This window comes from Panthera tigris, chromosome A1 (assembly GCF_018350195.1).
Source record: "Panthera tigris isolate Pti1 chromosome A1, P.tigris_Pti1_mat1.1, whole genome shotgun sequence".
NCBI classification, from domain to species: domain Eukaryota; kingdom Metazoa; phylum Chordata; class Mammalia; order Carnivora; family Felidae; genus Panthera; species Panthera tigris.
Genome location: NC_056660.1, coordinates 186,544,384 through 186,558,046, shown reverse-complemented (window position 1 = coordinate 186,558,046; position 13,663 = coordinate 186,544,384). Strand labels below are relative to the sequence as shown.

Here is a 13,663-nt window from a genome sequence, read left to right as displayed (position 1 = left end):
TATTTCCTTCCAATCATAAAGCAATGCATTAAAAAAAATCTCTGCAAAGGGCCTACTTCTCTCTGGGAATGGCAGCAAGCCCAGCCTGCAGGTGTCAGCCGTAGATGTCAGTTACGCTTTATCCAGTCACCACAGACTGTTTTCATGGGGCAAGGTTCTTCATGGTTCTTCTTGCCCACAGCCCATTGGTTTCCTGTCTGGCCCATTAACATTTAGGAACTTGGCACTTAGGATACTTAGAGAAAGCAGTGCCCGCACCCACCTCTGGGCCCTTTGGCTAGTCTATTTCTCTGAAGGAAAAGAAATAAAATTGTGGGTTACCAGTTCTTCAGATTAGAGCTTTGTGGCAGTCAGGTACCCAACTGGTTAGATTTCTTTCTATTGCAGAACATGTAAAGCTCATACAAACCTTTGATGAAGGTGATCTCAGGCCTCACACTATACCCTCAAAGATCCTATTATTATCATTAGAATACATTTATTGACAATTTACAACAAAGTCAGGTGCTTTGCTAAGTGTGTTTATCTACATCATTTACTCATCATGACAGCATTGAAATAGCTACTATTATTCTCCCATTTTAATTATGAGGTAAATGAGGCTCATTGAATTTAAGTAACTTGTCCAAGGTCACAAAATCAAGAAAAAGGCTGGGTCTTGAATCCAGTTCTGCCTCCTGATGCCAAAAGCTGAACCCTTAAACATGATGCCAGAACTTTCCAAACTTTAACACGCACACAAATCAACTGGGCATCTTGTTTATACTCAGATGCTTAAACTCAGATGCTGATTCAGTGGGTCAGGAGTGGAGCCTGAGCATCTGCATTTCTAGAAGCTCCCAAATATGCTCATGCTGCTGGTCTGAGGACCACAGTTTGAGTAGTGAGGATTTATATGGACACTGTATGCTACATGACTGGGGTATATTCCACATTGAAGGCTGGGAAAAGGAGGCCAACCGCTAATCTGCTACTCTCTTCTCAGTTTTTTTTTTTATTTATTTATAAAATTTTTAAATTGTATTTAAATCCAAGTTAGTTAACACAGAGTGTAATAATGATTTCAGGTCTCTTCTCAGTTTTAATGATAACTTACTCAAGTTCACATGGATGACTATCATTCATTGGATGCCTATAGCCCCTCTGTACCCATACACTCAGCACCAAGAGCAGTTTTCTGTAGGCACTGGCGTTCTTCTCACCTCTCTACTAGGCTGTAACTTCTATATATTTTTGGTGAGCGTCTAAACTGGCACAACCTCTTGGGAAGTATCAATCAAGATAAAAAAGGTATACACAGTTTAACAATTATGCTAGAAGAATGAATACTATAGAAAAATATACATGTGTAAGCAATGGCTCAACCATCCAACAAATTCTAATGCCATTAATAAAAAGATGAGGCAGATCTCCAGAATGTCTGTCTACAGATATGAAATATTCCCTCAGATTCACTAAGTAAAATGCCAAAGTCCAAATCAATGTGTAGGGGATGCTCCTATGTGCAGTAAAGGATGTGCTCATGTGTCTACCACACTTGTATGCTTCTATATAGGTGAAACACCTCTGGGTCATACATGAGAAACTTCAAATAATGGTTGCTGCTGGGGTTGTGGGGAACATAGAAGAGAGGGAGACTTACTTTTTACCTTTTGAAGTTTAGTTACTTACCACTACTTACTTAACCATGTGGTTATATCACTATCGTGGAAACAAACTTAACTGGTTGCTGGGAAGCTGGAGGCTCAAATATGTTTTAGGGGAGTGATTTTTTTTTTTTAAAGTTTATTTATTTTTGAGACAGAGAGAGACAGAGCATGAATGGGGGAGGGGCAGAGAGAGGGAGACACAGAATCGGAAGCAGGCTCCAGGCTCTGAGCCATCAGCCCAGAGCCCGACGCGGGGCTCAAACTCACAGACCGTGAGATCATGACCTGAGCCAAAGTAGGATGCTCAACCAACTGAGCCACCCAGGTGCCCCTAGGGGAGTGATGTTTTTGCCCAGGTTGAGGTTGTGGCCTAGAGGATACTGCCTTCCATTCAAGAACCGAGAGAACCCAATGTTAACAAATATTTGCTTAAATAGAAGCATGTGGATTGTTAAGGTAAGCTTTGTCCAAAAGGGACATAACCCCAAGGAAAGAAATTAAGTGGGTGAGCAAGAAGGGAGTTTTCTAGATCTTGCAAGACCCCACCCTTTGTGAACAGGGTCACTGCAATTGTGTGCTGCCCTTTGGGACCCTTTGGGAAGTTAAGGTAGGCCCAGCTGAGATAGGCTTTATCTGTTACTGCCCTGTGTGGTCATATTACTTCCAAAAAGATTTTGTGTGCTTGGCTAATTAAATCAGGACTCTTACCTAACTTTTTTTTTTTTTAATGTTTATTTTTTTTATTTTTGAGAGAGACAGAGCATGAGTGGGGGAGGATCAGAGAGAGAGGGAGGCACAGAATCAGAAGCAGGCTCCAGGCTCCGAGCTGTCAGCACAGAGCCCGACCACGCAGGGCTCGAACTCACAAACCGTGAGGTCATGACCTGAGCCGAAGTCAGACACTTAACTGACTGAGCTACCCAGGCGCCCCTCTTACCTAACTTTAAAGTGGGAGTGTGTATCTGTGGGCTGTCCCTGCCAGTCTGGAAAGAAAGGAAGGAAAACCAAGTTAAGGAAAGGAGGCAGAGGGCCAAAGACACCGCCTTTACCTTAACTGTGTTCTTTCCAGACAGAAGTCAGGCCCACGGAAGGAAATTGTGGTGCCATCTGGAGGAGCCTAAGCAGCAAATTTTATGATTAGGAAGATATTCTTTGGTCTGATGGTTCTGGAAAACCTTTTGCAAGTGCCACTTTTAAAGACTCTCTGCTCAAAGCTTGGCTTCTTATACACCAGGGGAGGGGGGGTGGTTTCATTTTCCATCTGCCAGTACTCTTAAACATTGGCTCAGAAATCACCACTTTCCTAAGTATATTATCCCCACCCTAAAGCCACAGATTTTATAGCAGCCAATTAGACAGCAATAACTGATGCTTCCTTGTTCTTTGTAGTAAAAGAAAAAAAGCCATCTTTTGTTGCTGTTTGCCTTGATGCTCATTTTATTTGGGGTTTAGGGCAAATTTCCAAGAAAACCAACAACTGGTTTCTTTAGAATGTGGAAGGGTGCTTGCACTGCCAGGATTTGGCATCATGGAGGTTTCAGAGAAAGTTCTGACTAATTTACAAAGGGAAGATAAAGACCTGGTGGTGCCTGGAGAGTATTACCCTACCAGACCGGATGCCAGATGGGCGGGTGGAAGAGGAAGCAAGCTCAGAGAGCCTGCCAAGATTGGGTGGGGGCAGGAGCCAGGAGGTCCACCTGGGGCTGCCACAGATATTCTCTATAGGCTAATTCAAGGATCTGCCACTCCAGCCACAGATATTTTATGGATTAGCATCAGAGTCCCTTAAGGAAGCATGAATCATCCCATTCAGCCAATGCCTCCCAAGCCGTAGAACATACCCATTTGAGCCAAATGAAGATTATTTCCTAGCGGGGCAATGCTATGCTTAGAGAGGTTCTCAACCTTGGTTGCTCACTAGAATCATCAGAAATTAAAAAAAATATGAATGTTCAGGCCCTATTCTAGACCAATATACCAGAATTTCAGGGGAGAGAGCTTGACATCGCATTTTATGAAAGCTCCCATCTCCCACTCCATATCATCAGATACAAACATTTGTGCAAGGAAGACAGATTTCCTTGAGAAAGATTTAGAAGTTTAAGACTTCTTTTGGTTATCTATCTAGAACCTATAATTTTAAGAGTTATGTCCTCAAAATAAAGTAATGAGACAGAACAATACTCCTTTTTAAAGATGGGGACATTGAGGTTCTAGCTCAGTAAGTTGACCAAAGTCACATTATAGATGATGGAGCCGAGATGAAAACCTGGGACATTTGACCCCAAATGTGCTAATTTATAGCTGGAAGGAACCTTGCAGGGCATCATAAACATCATGTGATTTAAGTTTTAGGACAGCCAGTGATGGTTGTAGGCCTTAATGATAGGTCCTAAATAAAAGTCACACTGGCTGGCTAAGGGCTGCACTTTTTCTGGGTGACTAAGATTTGTCAGGTTGAACAAGGGGCAGTGAATCTGTGTGTTCCAACTGAGGTCTACAAAGGAAATCTTCCTGCTTCTGCCCATGTGTCCTGGGGCAGACATTCTCAGGCACATGGGATGCCCATGGTGCTTAGAACTGGAAGGTGCCAAAAGACAAAGTAGTGCAAGACTTAGAACATGTGCCTGATGAGAATTCACTAAATTCGTTGTTCAAATATTTAGGTAATGAGCTGGGGAAGAGCATTTCATTCAGAGGGGTCAGAATTAAATCAAAGAAGGAAAAGATGCAATATGCATGCCCTGTTATCTCACCTGAGAAAAGAGAAAATAAAAAATCTTTCCAAAGGCATCCATGGATCATTCCTCTTGTATGTTTATGAGCATCATAGGCCTTAACACCTGGCTCATGTTTTATCCTTGTTAATGTTGCATTTGTTGGTCAAGACAGTACATGAGAGTTAACTGTACTCACCTGAAGTTAGATAAGTTCTAACCCAGAACACACAGATTCACAGCATTACTTTGTCATGATCAGAAAACACAGTCCTGGATTATGAAAACCAGGTAGCAATATGGAAGACACTTTTGGTACTTTTGATATCATATCAGATTAAAAAAAAACCCAGAACCTTTAATTTATAGGTATTATGACTGCAAAAATGTTACATATATGTAGTTATGTGTGTATTAATGGAGAAAATAAAAATTGGAAGGAAATTCATTATGAGGATAATTTTGAAATTATGAGGATAATTTTCTAATAATGATATAATAGCACTTCAGTCCTTCTTGTAATATGTGTGTTTTGTTCAAGATAGCTGGGGCTCCCTGTGGTCTTTTCTGTAAGTGTAGAAGATTCTAGGTGGTGTGTTTCCTAGAGAAAGAACATGGTATGGAGGAAAGTAAAATGGAACAGAAGTCAGAAAGCCCTAGTTCTGGCCTTGCCTTTGAGGGAATGGTGTGTAACCTTGGGGAAGAAACTCAATTTCTTTACATGCTACCTGGATGTTTAGTGATAGCTTTATCATTGGATCACATGTGAAAGAACCATATACAAAAACTCCAGACCAGAGTTAAATCCCCACAGGGGCCAGGCAATTAATTTAAGGGAATGAAATGTACTGGTTGATTTTGATATAGAAGTTCTTTGCTTTAAGACTCTTTTTGATTATCACAAAAAAAGTACATTCTTCATTTTTGAAACCTGCAAGCCTTAAGGCCCGTCTTTTGTTTCTTTACTTTATAGAAACATAGCATGACAACTGTTTCTTTTTTCTTGAACTGTATTTTGGAAACACATGTATCATGGACACACTGCTGGCCTTCAGTTTAGTGATGGGGGTAAACAGAGAAGGGGGATAGTCTGTGTTGAACAGAAGCCCACCTGCTTCTAAGGAGCATGTCTAAGGAGCATCAACTTGGTCATTAAGACCAATTATTGCCACAAGGAAATACTGGCTTAGTGTCAAGAAATTTTCCAATTCCTTTTTTAAAAGAGAAGCCAGAGGATCACCTGGGTGGCTCAGTCGGTTATACGTCTGACTTTGGCTCAGGTCATGATCTCACGGTTTGTGGGTTCGAGCTCCACGTTGGGCTCTGTGCTGACAGCTTGGAGCCTGGAGGCTGCTTCAAATTTTGTGTCTCCCTCTCTCTCTGCCCCTCCCCCACTCGCACTCTGTCTCTGTCTCTCTCAAAGTAATAAACATTAATTTTTTTTAAATAAAAAAGAAGCCAGAAATCTATATGTTTATGTGACATCTCCCAATTTCTAAACACTAAACATTTAAAATGAATGAGAGTTGTATTTACCCAACAAAACACAAATGCAGATTGCATATAAGACTTAAAGGGCTGCCATTTTAAGAGGTCTTTAGGGCTTATACGGTCTTTTCTCTTTCACACCCCAGAGTCCTCTCCCATCTATCTGCAACAGAAGCCACTGCAACTCTAAGAGAAAAAGACAGGGACTTACTAGGGAGCTGCTGAAGGCCACAGGAGGCTGTGAGCTTTCACAGTGCCCCACAGACCTTTGTCGGGAGTGACCCTGGATAGGTACCCGGGCACTGTGGCACCTCCTTAGAGGCTGGGCTCGTCCTTGGCCTCCCACTGTTGCTGGGCGCTGAGACCATCGGGCTGGGAAGGATAGGCACTTGTATTGGGTCCACTCTTCACTGTCTGAGTCCAGCTCCTTTGGGGTCTCCAGTCGTTTGGCTGCAAGAAAGGAGTCCTGTTATTGCACCAGTCCACCTTGGCCAAGTCACAGGTGGGGGAATCCCGGACATTGTGGGGGGGAGCAAAGGGCACAGGATAAGAGCACTCTGCTGCCCTGGAGCACGGGCAGCTGGACTACCTTGACTGGAGAGGGAAGGGTGCAACTAAATTGCACAGATTTAAATCCGACTCTACTACTTCCTAGCTAGGTGACTGAGCTTTGACTAAACCTGTGCCTCTATTTCCTCAATTAGGGGTTTTAAAAAAATACCTATCATAGGGTTATTTTGAAGACTTAATGAAATAATGTGTCAAAGTGATCAGAATACTCTAAGTACTGGTAATGGTAGTTGTTATTATTATTAAAAAGAGATCAGAAGCTCCCATGTAAATGGTTACCAACATGGCAAAGGTGATTGGGCTCCCCATAGTATCTCCTGCTTTCTTCTTCTCTGTTCCTTTCACTCAAAGGAATGAATGCTGCTCTCTTGAAACTCCTTCTTTTAGTTAGAAAGTGTGGGCAGTGTGTGGTGATGATGGCAGAGGGTTGCTGAGAAAATCAGGTCAGCTTTACAGGCCAGCTTTAGTTCATGCATGATGACATTTCAGGCATTATTCAGCCACACCTCCCAACTTGAAGCTCTCCCTCAGTAAAAATCCAAGAGATGAGTTAACATGGAAGGCTTTTCCTGGATGTATTGAATCTGACCATGTACCTACACTGAGGCTGTCTTGCATGTCAGGTAAAGTGACCCCCCAAATTCTTAAAACTTGGCTGTATAATGGGTACACAATTTGGACATATCCCCAATCCATTCCTGACAGATAGAAATCCTGTGTGTAAATGGCACCAAAGACTGACTGGAGGGCTACCACACAGGAGATCACTGATGGCCTTTGTGAACAAAGGAAACTTTACGGGTGATAAAAACAGCACTGATCTAGGACAAGGAAGCCCACAGGGCTATAAGAAGCAACCTGCCACAGAACCAGGAAAAACTGTGGGGAACCAGGGAAATGTCTTTCATTACCATTCTTTTAGGAGAGCAGAGTGATTCATTTAGAAAGAGTGGTGAAAGCCCCTGAGAATCCTTGTACCATTTTCTTGGTGAGAATATTCGCTGCCCATGATAGTGCAACGCCGGAACACCATCTTGTTCTCAGTCAGCGTCCCCGTCTTGTCAGAGAAGACATACTGGATCTGGCCCAAGTCCTCAGTGATGTTGAGGGCTCGACACTGGATGGACAAATCAGTCTCTTCATCGTACAGGTCAAGGTCATTTTGCAGGAAGAAGATTTGCCCAAGCTTCACCAGCTCAATGGATATATACAGGGAGATTGGGATCAGCACCTGTGGAGAGATTGATTCCCACTGTGTCAGAGAGCAGGCTAGTTCCAAGTCTTAGAACTCTCACCAGTGAGCAGTGAAGGCATTTAATGGAAAGCTGTGGTCAGCTTACCTCATAGACTTTCTCTGAGAAACTAAAGGTCAATGACTTCATCCCTCCCTAAGAATTCTTAGGGGCATTTGAAAAGCATGTGCCTCTTGTTGGGATGAGCACTGGGTGTTGTATGGAAGCCAATTTGACAATAAATTGTATTTAAAAAGTCAAAAAGTATGTGCCTTCTTTAATAAGGGAGATCTGGTTTGGAGTAGGCACTCATCTGGGTGCCTGGGTGGTTAGGGGATGAGGAGCTCTAGTGCCTCTGTCCACAGTTTCCTGACACCCCTCAGATCTCTATGCCACCAGTGGCTGCCACTCACTTTTAAACGTATTCAGACCCATTGTTGATTACTGTCCACTGATTAAATACCTAATATCTATCAAGTGCTTGCCATGTGTCAGATCCTGTTCTAGGTCCTGAAGATGGCAGTGAGCAGAAAAAAAATCCCTAGCCTTGAAAACCTCATATTCTAGTAAACAAATATATATCAGGCATTGAAAGAGAAAAATCAAGAGGGTAGAAGGTGGCTGGGAGGGACTCTTTTATAAATGATCACCTTTGAGCAGAGACCTGAAGAAATGAGGGTGTGAACCAGAAACTTATCTGTGGGAAGAGGAGCACTGTGGGCAAAGCCTGGGCAGTGGGAGTGGGCTGGGTATTTGAGGGGTAAGAGTAAGCAGGCCTGGTATGAATGAGCAGGAGTTGGCTAGGAGATGAGGGAGTCAGGGGCCAAATCACATAGGGCCTCATTTGCTGCCATAAGGACTGTGGATTTGAGTGGATTGTGAAACCGTTGGATGGTTCTGTGCAAAGGAAGGGTATGACTCAACTCACATTTAAAAAGCATTGCTCTGCTGAATGAATGAATGAACTAATGACTGAAAAAGTTCACCTTTAAGAGGACAATAAAACACCCTCAAATACTGCAAGAAATTGAATGTAAATGGAGCTTCATAAAACAAAACTGCAACTTCATCTTTTCACCGACTGTAATTTCTTACAGAGTCTGAAGAATTTATTCATCCTTTTATTCCTTACTGCCCCTTTCTTGTAGGTGGCTCTATGCTTTTGTGTTTTTTTTCTTTACAGGGCCAGTTGTGTTTTTTCCCTCTCAGTCTATTTGATGCTAAAACACTAACCTGTGGTTCCTTTCTCCCATGCTTGGGGATTGACAGTTCCCTGTAGTTCTCTGGGCTATTTTATCTTCTTCTGTCCCAAGGTCATTAGGATTTTACCTGTTCTATTATATCTGGCAAAGGTACAGGTATACTTGGATCACTATTGTAATCTTACTCTTAAGCAGTAAAGCCTGATAAATATTTTTGTCCACTATTATCTGGGTCAAGGTTCCTTCCACAAGGTAGGGCTGGCCCTGACATTGTCCCAAATTTGAGTACTTTCAAAGACCCACAAGAAAGCAATGACCATATTCTCATCTTAGTTCAGTTAGTTCTTTCCTGGGTCCAGCACTGATTTTTCTTTCTTTTTTTAAAATTTTTAAATGTTTATTTATATTTGCGAGAGAGAGAGAGAGAGAGAGAGAGAGAGAGAGAGAGAGAATGAATGAGAATGCATGCGAGCATGAGCGGGGGGAAAGCAGAGAGAGAGTGAGAGCAGAGAGAGAGGGAGACATAGAATCTGAAGAAGGCTCCAGGCTCTGAGCTGTCAGCACAGAGCCCTATGTGGGGCTCAAAATCATGAGCTGTGAGATCATGACCTGAACCAATGTTGGATGTTTAACTAATTGAGTCAGCCAGTTTTTAACTAATTTATTTTTTTAATTTTATTTTTCTTTATTTCACAAAATTGAGTGAGTATTGGCCACAGGTCTTTTTGAGCCCCTAGTTAAGGAAGGCTTCCTACCTGGAGCAGGATGATCATTGTAAGGAACATGTAAAAGCCCCTAAGGGCAAGGGGAAGGAAGTTGCCCTTGGCATCTGGAACATCAAAGGGAGGGTGTTCTTCAAAGGTCCCATTCCAGAGGCTGTGACCTGAGAGGAGGCAAAATCAGAGATGAAGCAGAATCCTTAATTAATTCTAAATTGGTCTATTATAGTAGTCCTTAATATATTCCTGGAAATGAGTGTGCTTTGGAGGAACCCATTCTTATTCTTTACATCCTAGTCCTAGTGTGTGAGTATTCATCTAAAGTGGTCCTTCACATAACCTACATTTCAATCTCTTGATAGACATTAAAGTCTGTCTTACCTGGAGGAGACTAGCATTGGGATTACCTATATTTTGATGAAGTCATGTTATATAAGGATTGGAAAGAGAAAAGGGAACACGGTTCTTTTTAGTTGTGTGGCAGAAAGTGCATGGTCGGGGATCTTAACAGACCTGTATGCTGGGCCCTCTCCTTCCCCCATGCACATACCCATCTATCCATCTACACATCCACCCTTTCACAATTCATCCATCCACCCACCTATCCATTTATTAATTCAGGAAGGAGTCAATCTCAGTTCTTGTCTTTGAGCAGGTAGCTAAAAATCCAGAGGCCAGATGTAAAGGGACAAATCCCACAGATTGTGAGAGGTACTACACAGAGCATCTGCAAATGCACAGCAAGCCCCATTTCCTTGCCTGCAGACAGGGATCTGTCATGTGAGGAAGTGCTTCAGAGCTCTCTGAATCTCAGTGTTCTCATCTGCCAATTAGTAATAATACCTCCTCTGTAGGGTTATTATGAAAATAGACTGAGTGTGTATAATGCTCTCAGCCCCAGGGTAGGAACTACAGGGGATTAAAGATATAACGGATGTACCCTGCCCCCAAGATGCTTCTTTGCCCAAGACGTTAGAGGCTGGCCCCAATGCCTTTATATATGGCTGAAGAAAGGGGAGTTACTGACATGAGGTTATTTGAAGGTAATTTTATAGGGCAAATGACCAAGGGCCAAATACATGACTCAGAGTAAGGACCATTGGTCTTCAGGTCTTCAGGGGAAGCCAGGGAAGGCTGCACAGAGGAGGAGTCCTTGAGGTGTCCTGGAGACCAGGAAGGAAGGTATAAGGTGATCAGAAATGCCTGAGGAGGGCATTCTGGGCAGAGAAAAAAGAAACACTACCCTGACACAATCCAAGTAAGCAGGTGATAGAGAACTCTGGAAATGGCACTCACTAGAGAGCTTTCACAGCAAGGGCTGTGCTTTAATTAGGCGCCACCAGAGGCCTGTCACTGTGTATGAGTCTTGATTCTCAGCATACAATTCTGCCCCTTCCTGTTACTTTCTCAATTTATTTATTATTTTGGGCCATCTGCCAAGTAGATTCTATTTGCCTATACCTTATCTCACTGTGTGACCTTTTAATCATTAACTTCCTTTCTCTGGAGACACAGTGAGATGATCTCAAATGTCCTTTCCAGCTCGGACATTCCCTGAAAAGCCTTTTCTGAAGCAGAGGCAACAGTTCCTGCAGTGTCTCTGAGGACATGAGGTGGCCACATGGGGATGGTTTTGTTTGCCTGCTTCCCTGGCCCTCCAGGTGTTCTCCTTCCAGCTGTGGGCGACACTCACCTGGAGTGCCATTAGACACAACTGGGAAGCGTATTAGTTAAAAACTGCAGGCTACTCACAAAGCTAAATCCCATTGTCCTCACCATGGTGGCACACAAAATCTCTCTGAGGTCTAGGAGGTCTTAGCCTTTCAGTCATGATTTTCCAAGAACTGCAATGGACACAATTTCCAACCAAGGCAAATAAAGAGCAAATACAATTGCTGCCCACTGTTTTGGGGTCAACGGGGCGGGGGGGGGGTGGTTCTGGAGCCAGCACATAAGTGTTTCCTTTTGAATGTCCCTCGTTCTTTTGGGGAGGGTTCCTTTAGGGTCTTGAGGGCCATTCTTAGAGAAAGCGGGCAACAGCAAGTGTCCTCTTTGCCCTCTGAGAATCAACTTTAAATGGCTGAGATTACCAATGTCTATACCTCCTGCAGCTTCCCACACTCAGCATTTGTAGAACTTGGTCACAGCCTGGTTCTAATCAGGTCTCCATGGTTGGCTTTGCTCTTGCCACGCCAAACAGTCAAATGCTTCTCTGCATAAAATGATTCTTCTTCCTATCTCTGTGCTTTGCTTGTGCTGTTTCCAGGGCTAAGAGTAACTTCTCTCTTTTTAAAGCTTCCTGCCCATTCTGCCTCTACCACCTACCTCCTGTGATGAACACCTACTGCATTCAGGAATCAGCTCTGTCTACCTCCTCCAGGAAGACCTCCTCCCCTGATGCTCTCATATTACCAATAGTAGGGTGAATAATAGCCTCCCCAGAAGCCCACATCCTAATTCCCCAGCCCCATCAATATATCTTTTTTTTGGTTTATTTATTTATTTTGACAGAGACAGAGAGAGAGAGAATAAGCAGAGGAGGGGCAGAGAGAGAGGGAGACAGAGAATCCCACAGGCTCTGCACCATTAGTACAGAGCCCAATGCGGGGCTGGAACCCACAAAGCATGAGATCATAACCTGAACCAGAATCAAGATTCAGACACGTAACCCACTGAGCCACCCAGGTGCCCCTCAATATGCTATCTTATATGGCAAAAGGGGCTTTGCATATGTGATTTAAGTTAAAGGTCTTGAGATGGGGAAGAGTATCCTTGATTATCCAGATGGGCCCAAAGATGTAGTTACAAATGTCCTTATAAAAAAGAAGACAAGAGAGATATTACTATAGAAAAAGGAGAAGGACATGTGAGCTGAGATTGGAGTAATGCACTATGAAGAAAGAGAAAGGAATCACTAGAATGTCAAAAAGACAAGGGACAGATTCTTCCCTCATAGCCTCCAGAAGGGGTAAGCCCTGCTGACACCCTGACCTTAATTCAGTGAAATTAATTTTGGATTTCTGACCTCCAGTGCTATAACAGAATAAACAAATGTTGTTTTAAACTGCTAAGTTTGTGTTGTGGTTTTATAGGAACAATAGAAAACTAATACAGTACTTCTCTGCAGTCTTCAATGTGTAGGACAAATTGTTATCAATCCTGTTCACAGTTGGACTCCTTCCTGATAAACTATGAGCTCTTTGAGGACCAGTCCTTATACTGATACATCTTTTTATTCTTTTATTCTGAGAGAGTGCCTAGGTTTAATTAGTATTTCCCAGAGAAATAAACAACAGATGATATTCCTAATATTTAGATTATATAGGCATGTAGATTTTCACAAACATTTTATTCAATTGATATCCTATTCAAATACATGATAGGACTTATTTTTTATTAGTTCTTTTTTGTAGATGAGGAAATTGAGGCTCAGAGAGCTGAAACAACTTGCCTAAAGAAACAACTTGCCTAAAGAAACAGAAGATTATTGTGGTCTTGTTCTTTCCGAACATTCCATACCTACAGCTCCGACGAGGCACATGAGGAAGAGGAGCCCAATGCAGAAGAAGATGTCTGTGTTCATGCGCCTCTCTATCTTGCTGCGTTTGTATCGTGGGCCATTGTTGTTCAGCATGGCTTTTGTCTCATGGCCTTTGGAAGAAAATGACGTAGTAAGTCCTTTAGCTTCTGTTTTTCTCTGGCCTGGATCATGTCTTTACCTCTTCCAAGAGCTTATAATAGAAAAGAGGCTTCATCCTCTAACCTAAATATTTTCTGCCTCAGGGAGATTGCTGAGAACAGCTGTAGAGGCCTTACACAATTTGTTACCACGTGTTTTACTGAGCATCCCCTACGCACCAGACGCTGTGGTATGTGCTGACAAAGCTACTATGTACAGGTTGTATACAGCACAACTCTAGAAACACCCCTCATTTTTTAAGTTGTCATAGATTTGTAGGTTTATTAGGATAAATTTATGCAAATGACAGAAAGCTCTCTGGAGGAAGGGCTATTTTTTTCTAATTTGCACAAAGGCACTGTTACAGGCTAATGGTAGGATACAAGGATGAGACAGATGACTCACAT

The 13,663-nt window shown here is 42.7% G+C and overlaps 1 protein-coding gene across 2 annotated transcripts in view; it reads right to left on the bottom strand.

The window, feature by feature from the left end:
- Window positions 1-13,663, bottom strand: part of ATP10B (ATPase phospholipid transporting 10B (putative)) — a 70,283-nt gene that overhangs the window by 47,050 nt on the left and 9,570 nt on the right. For both annotated transcript variants that reach the window (XM_042992945.1, XM_042992953.1), the window contains 4 exons: window positions 13,097-13,228; window positions 9,614-9,741; window positions 7,403-7,655; window positions 6,066-6,304 (listed from right to left, as the gene is read on the bottom strand). In XM_042992945.1, the coding sequence (XP_042848879.1) occupies window positions 6,066-6,304; window positions 7,403-7,655; window positions 9,614-9,741; window positions 13,097-13,228 (752 nt within the window). The remainder of the gene's footprint in view (window positions 1-6,065; window positions 6,305-7,402; window positions 7,656-9,613; window positions 9,742-13,096; window positions 13,229-13,663) is intronic.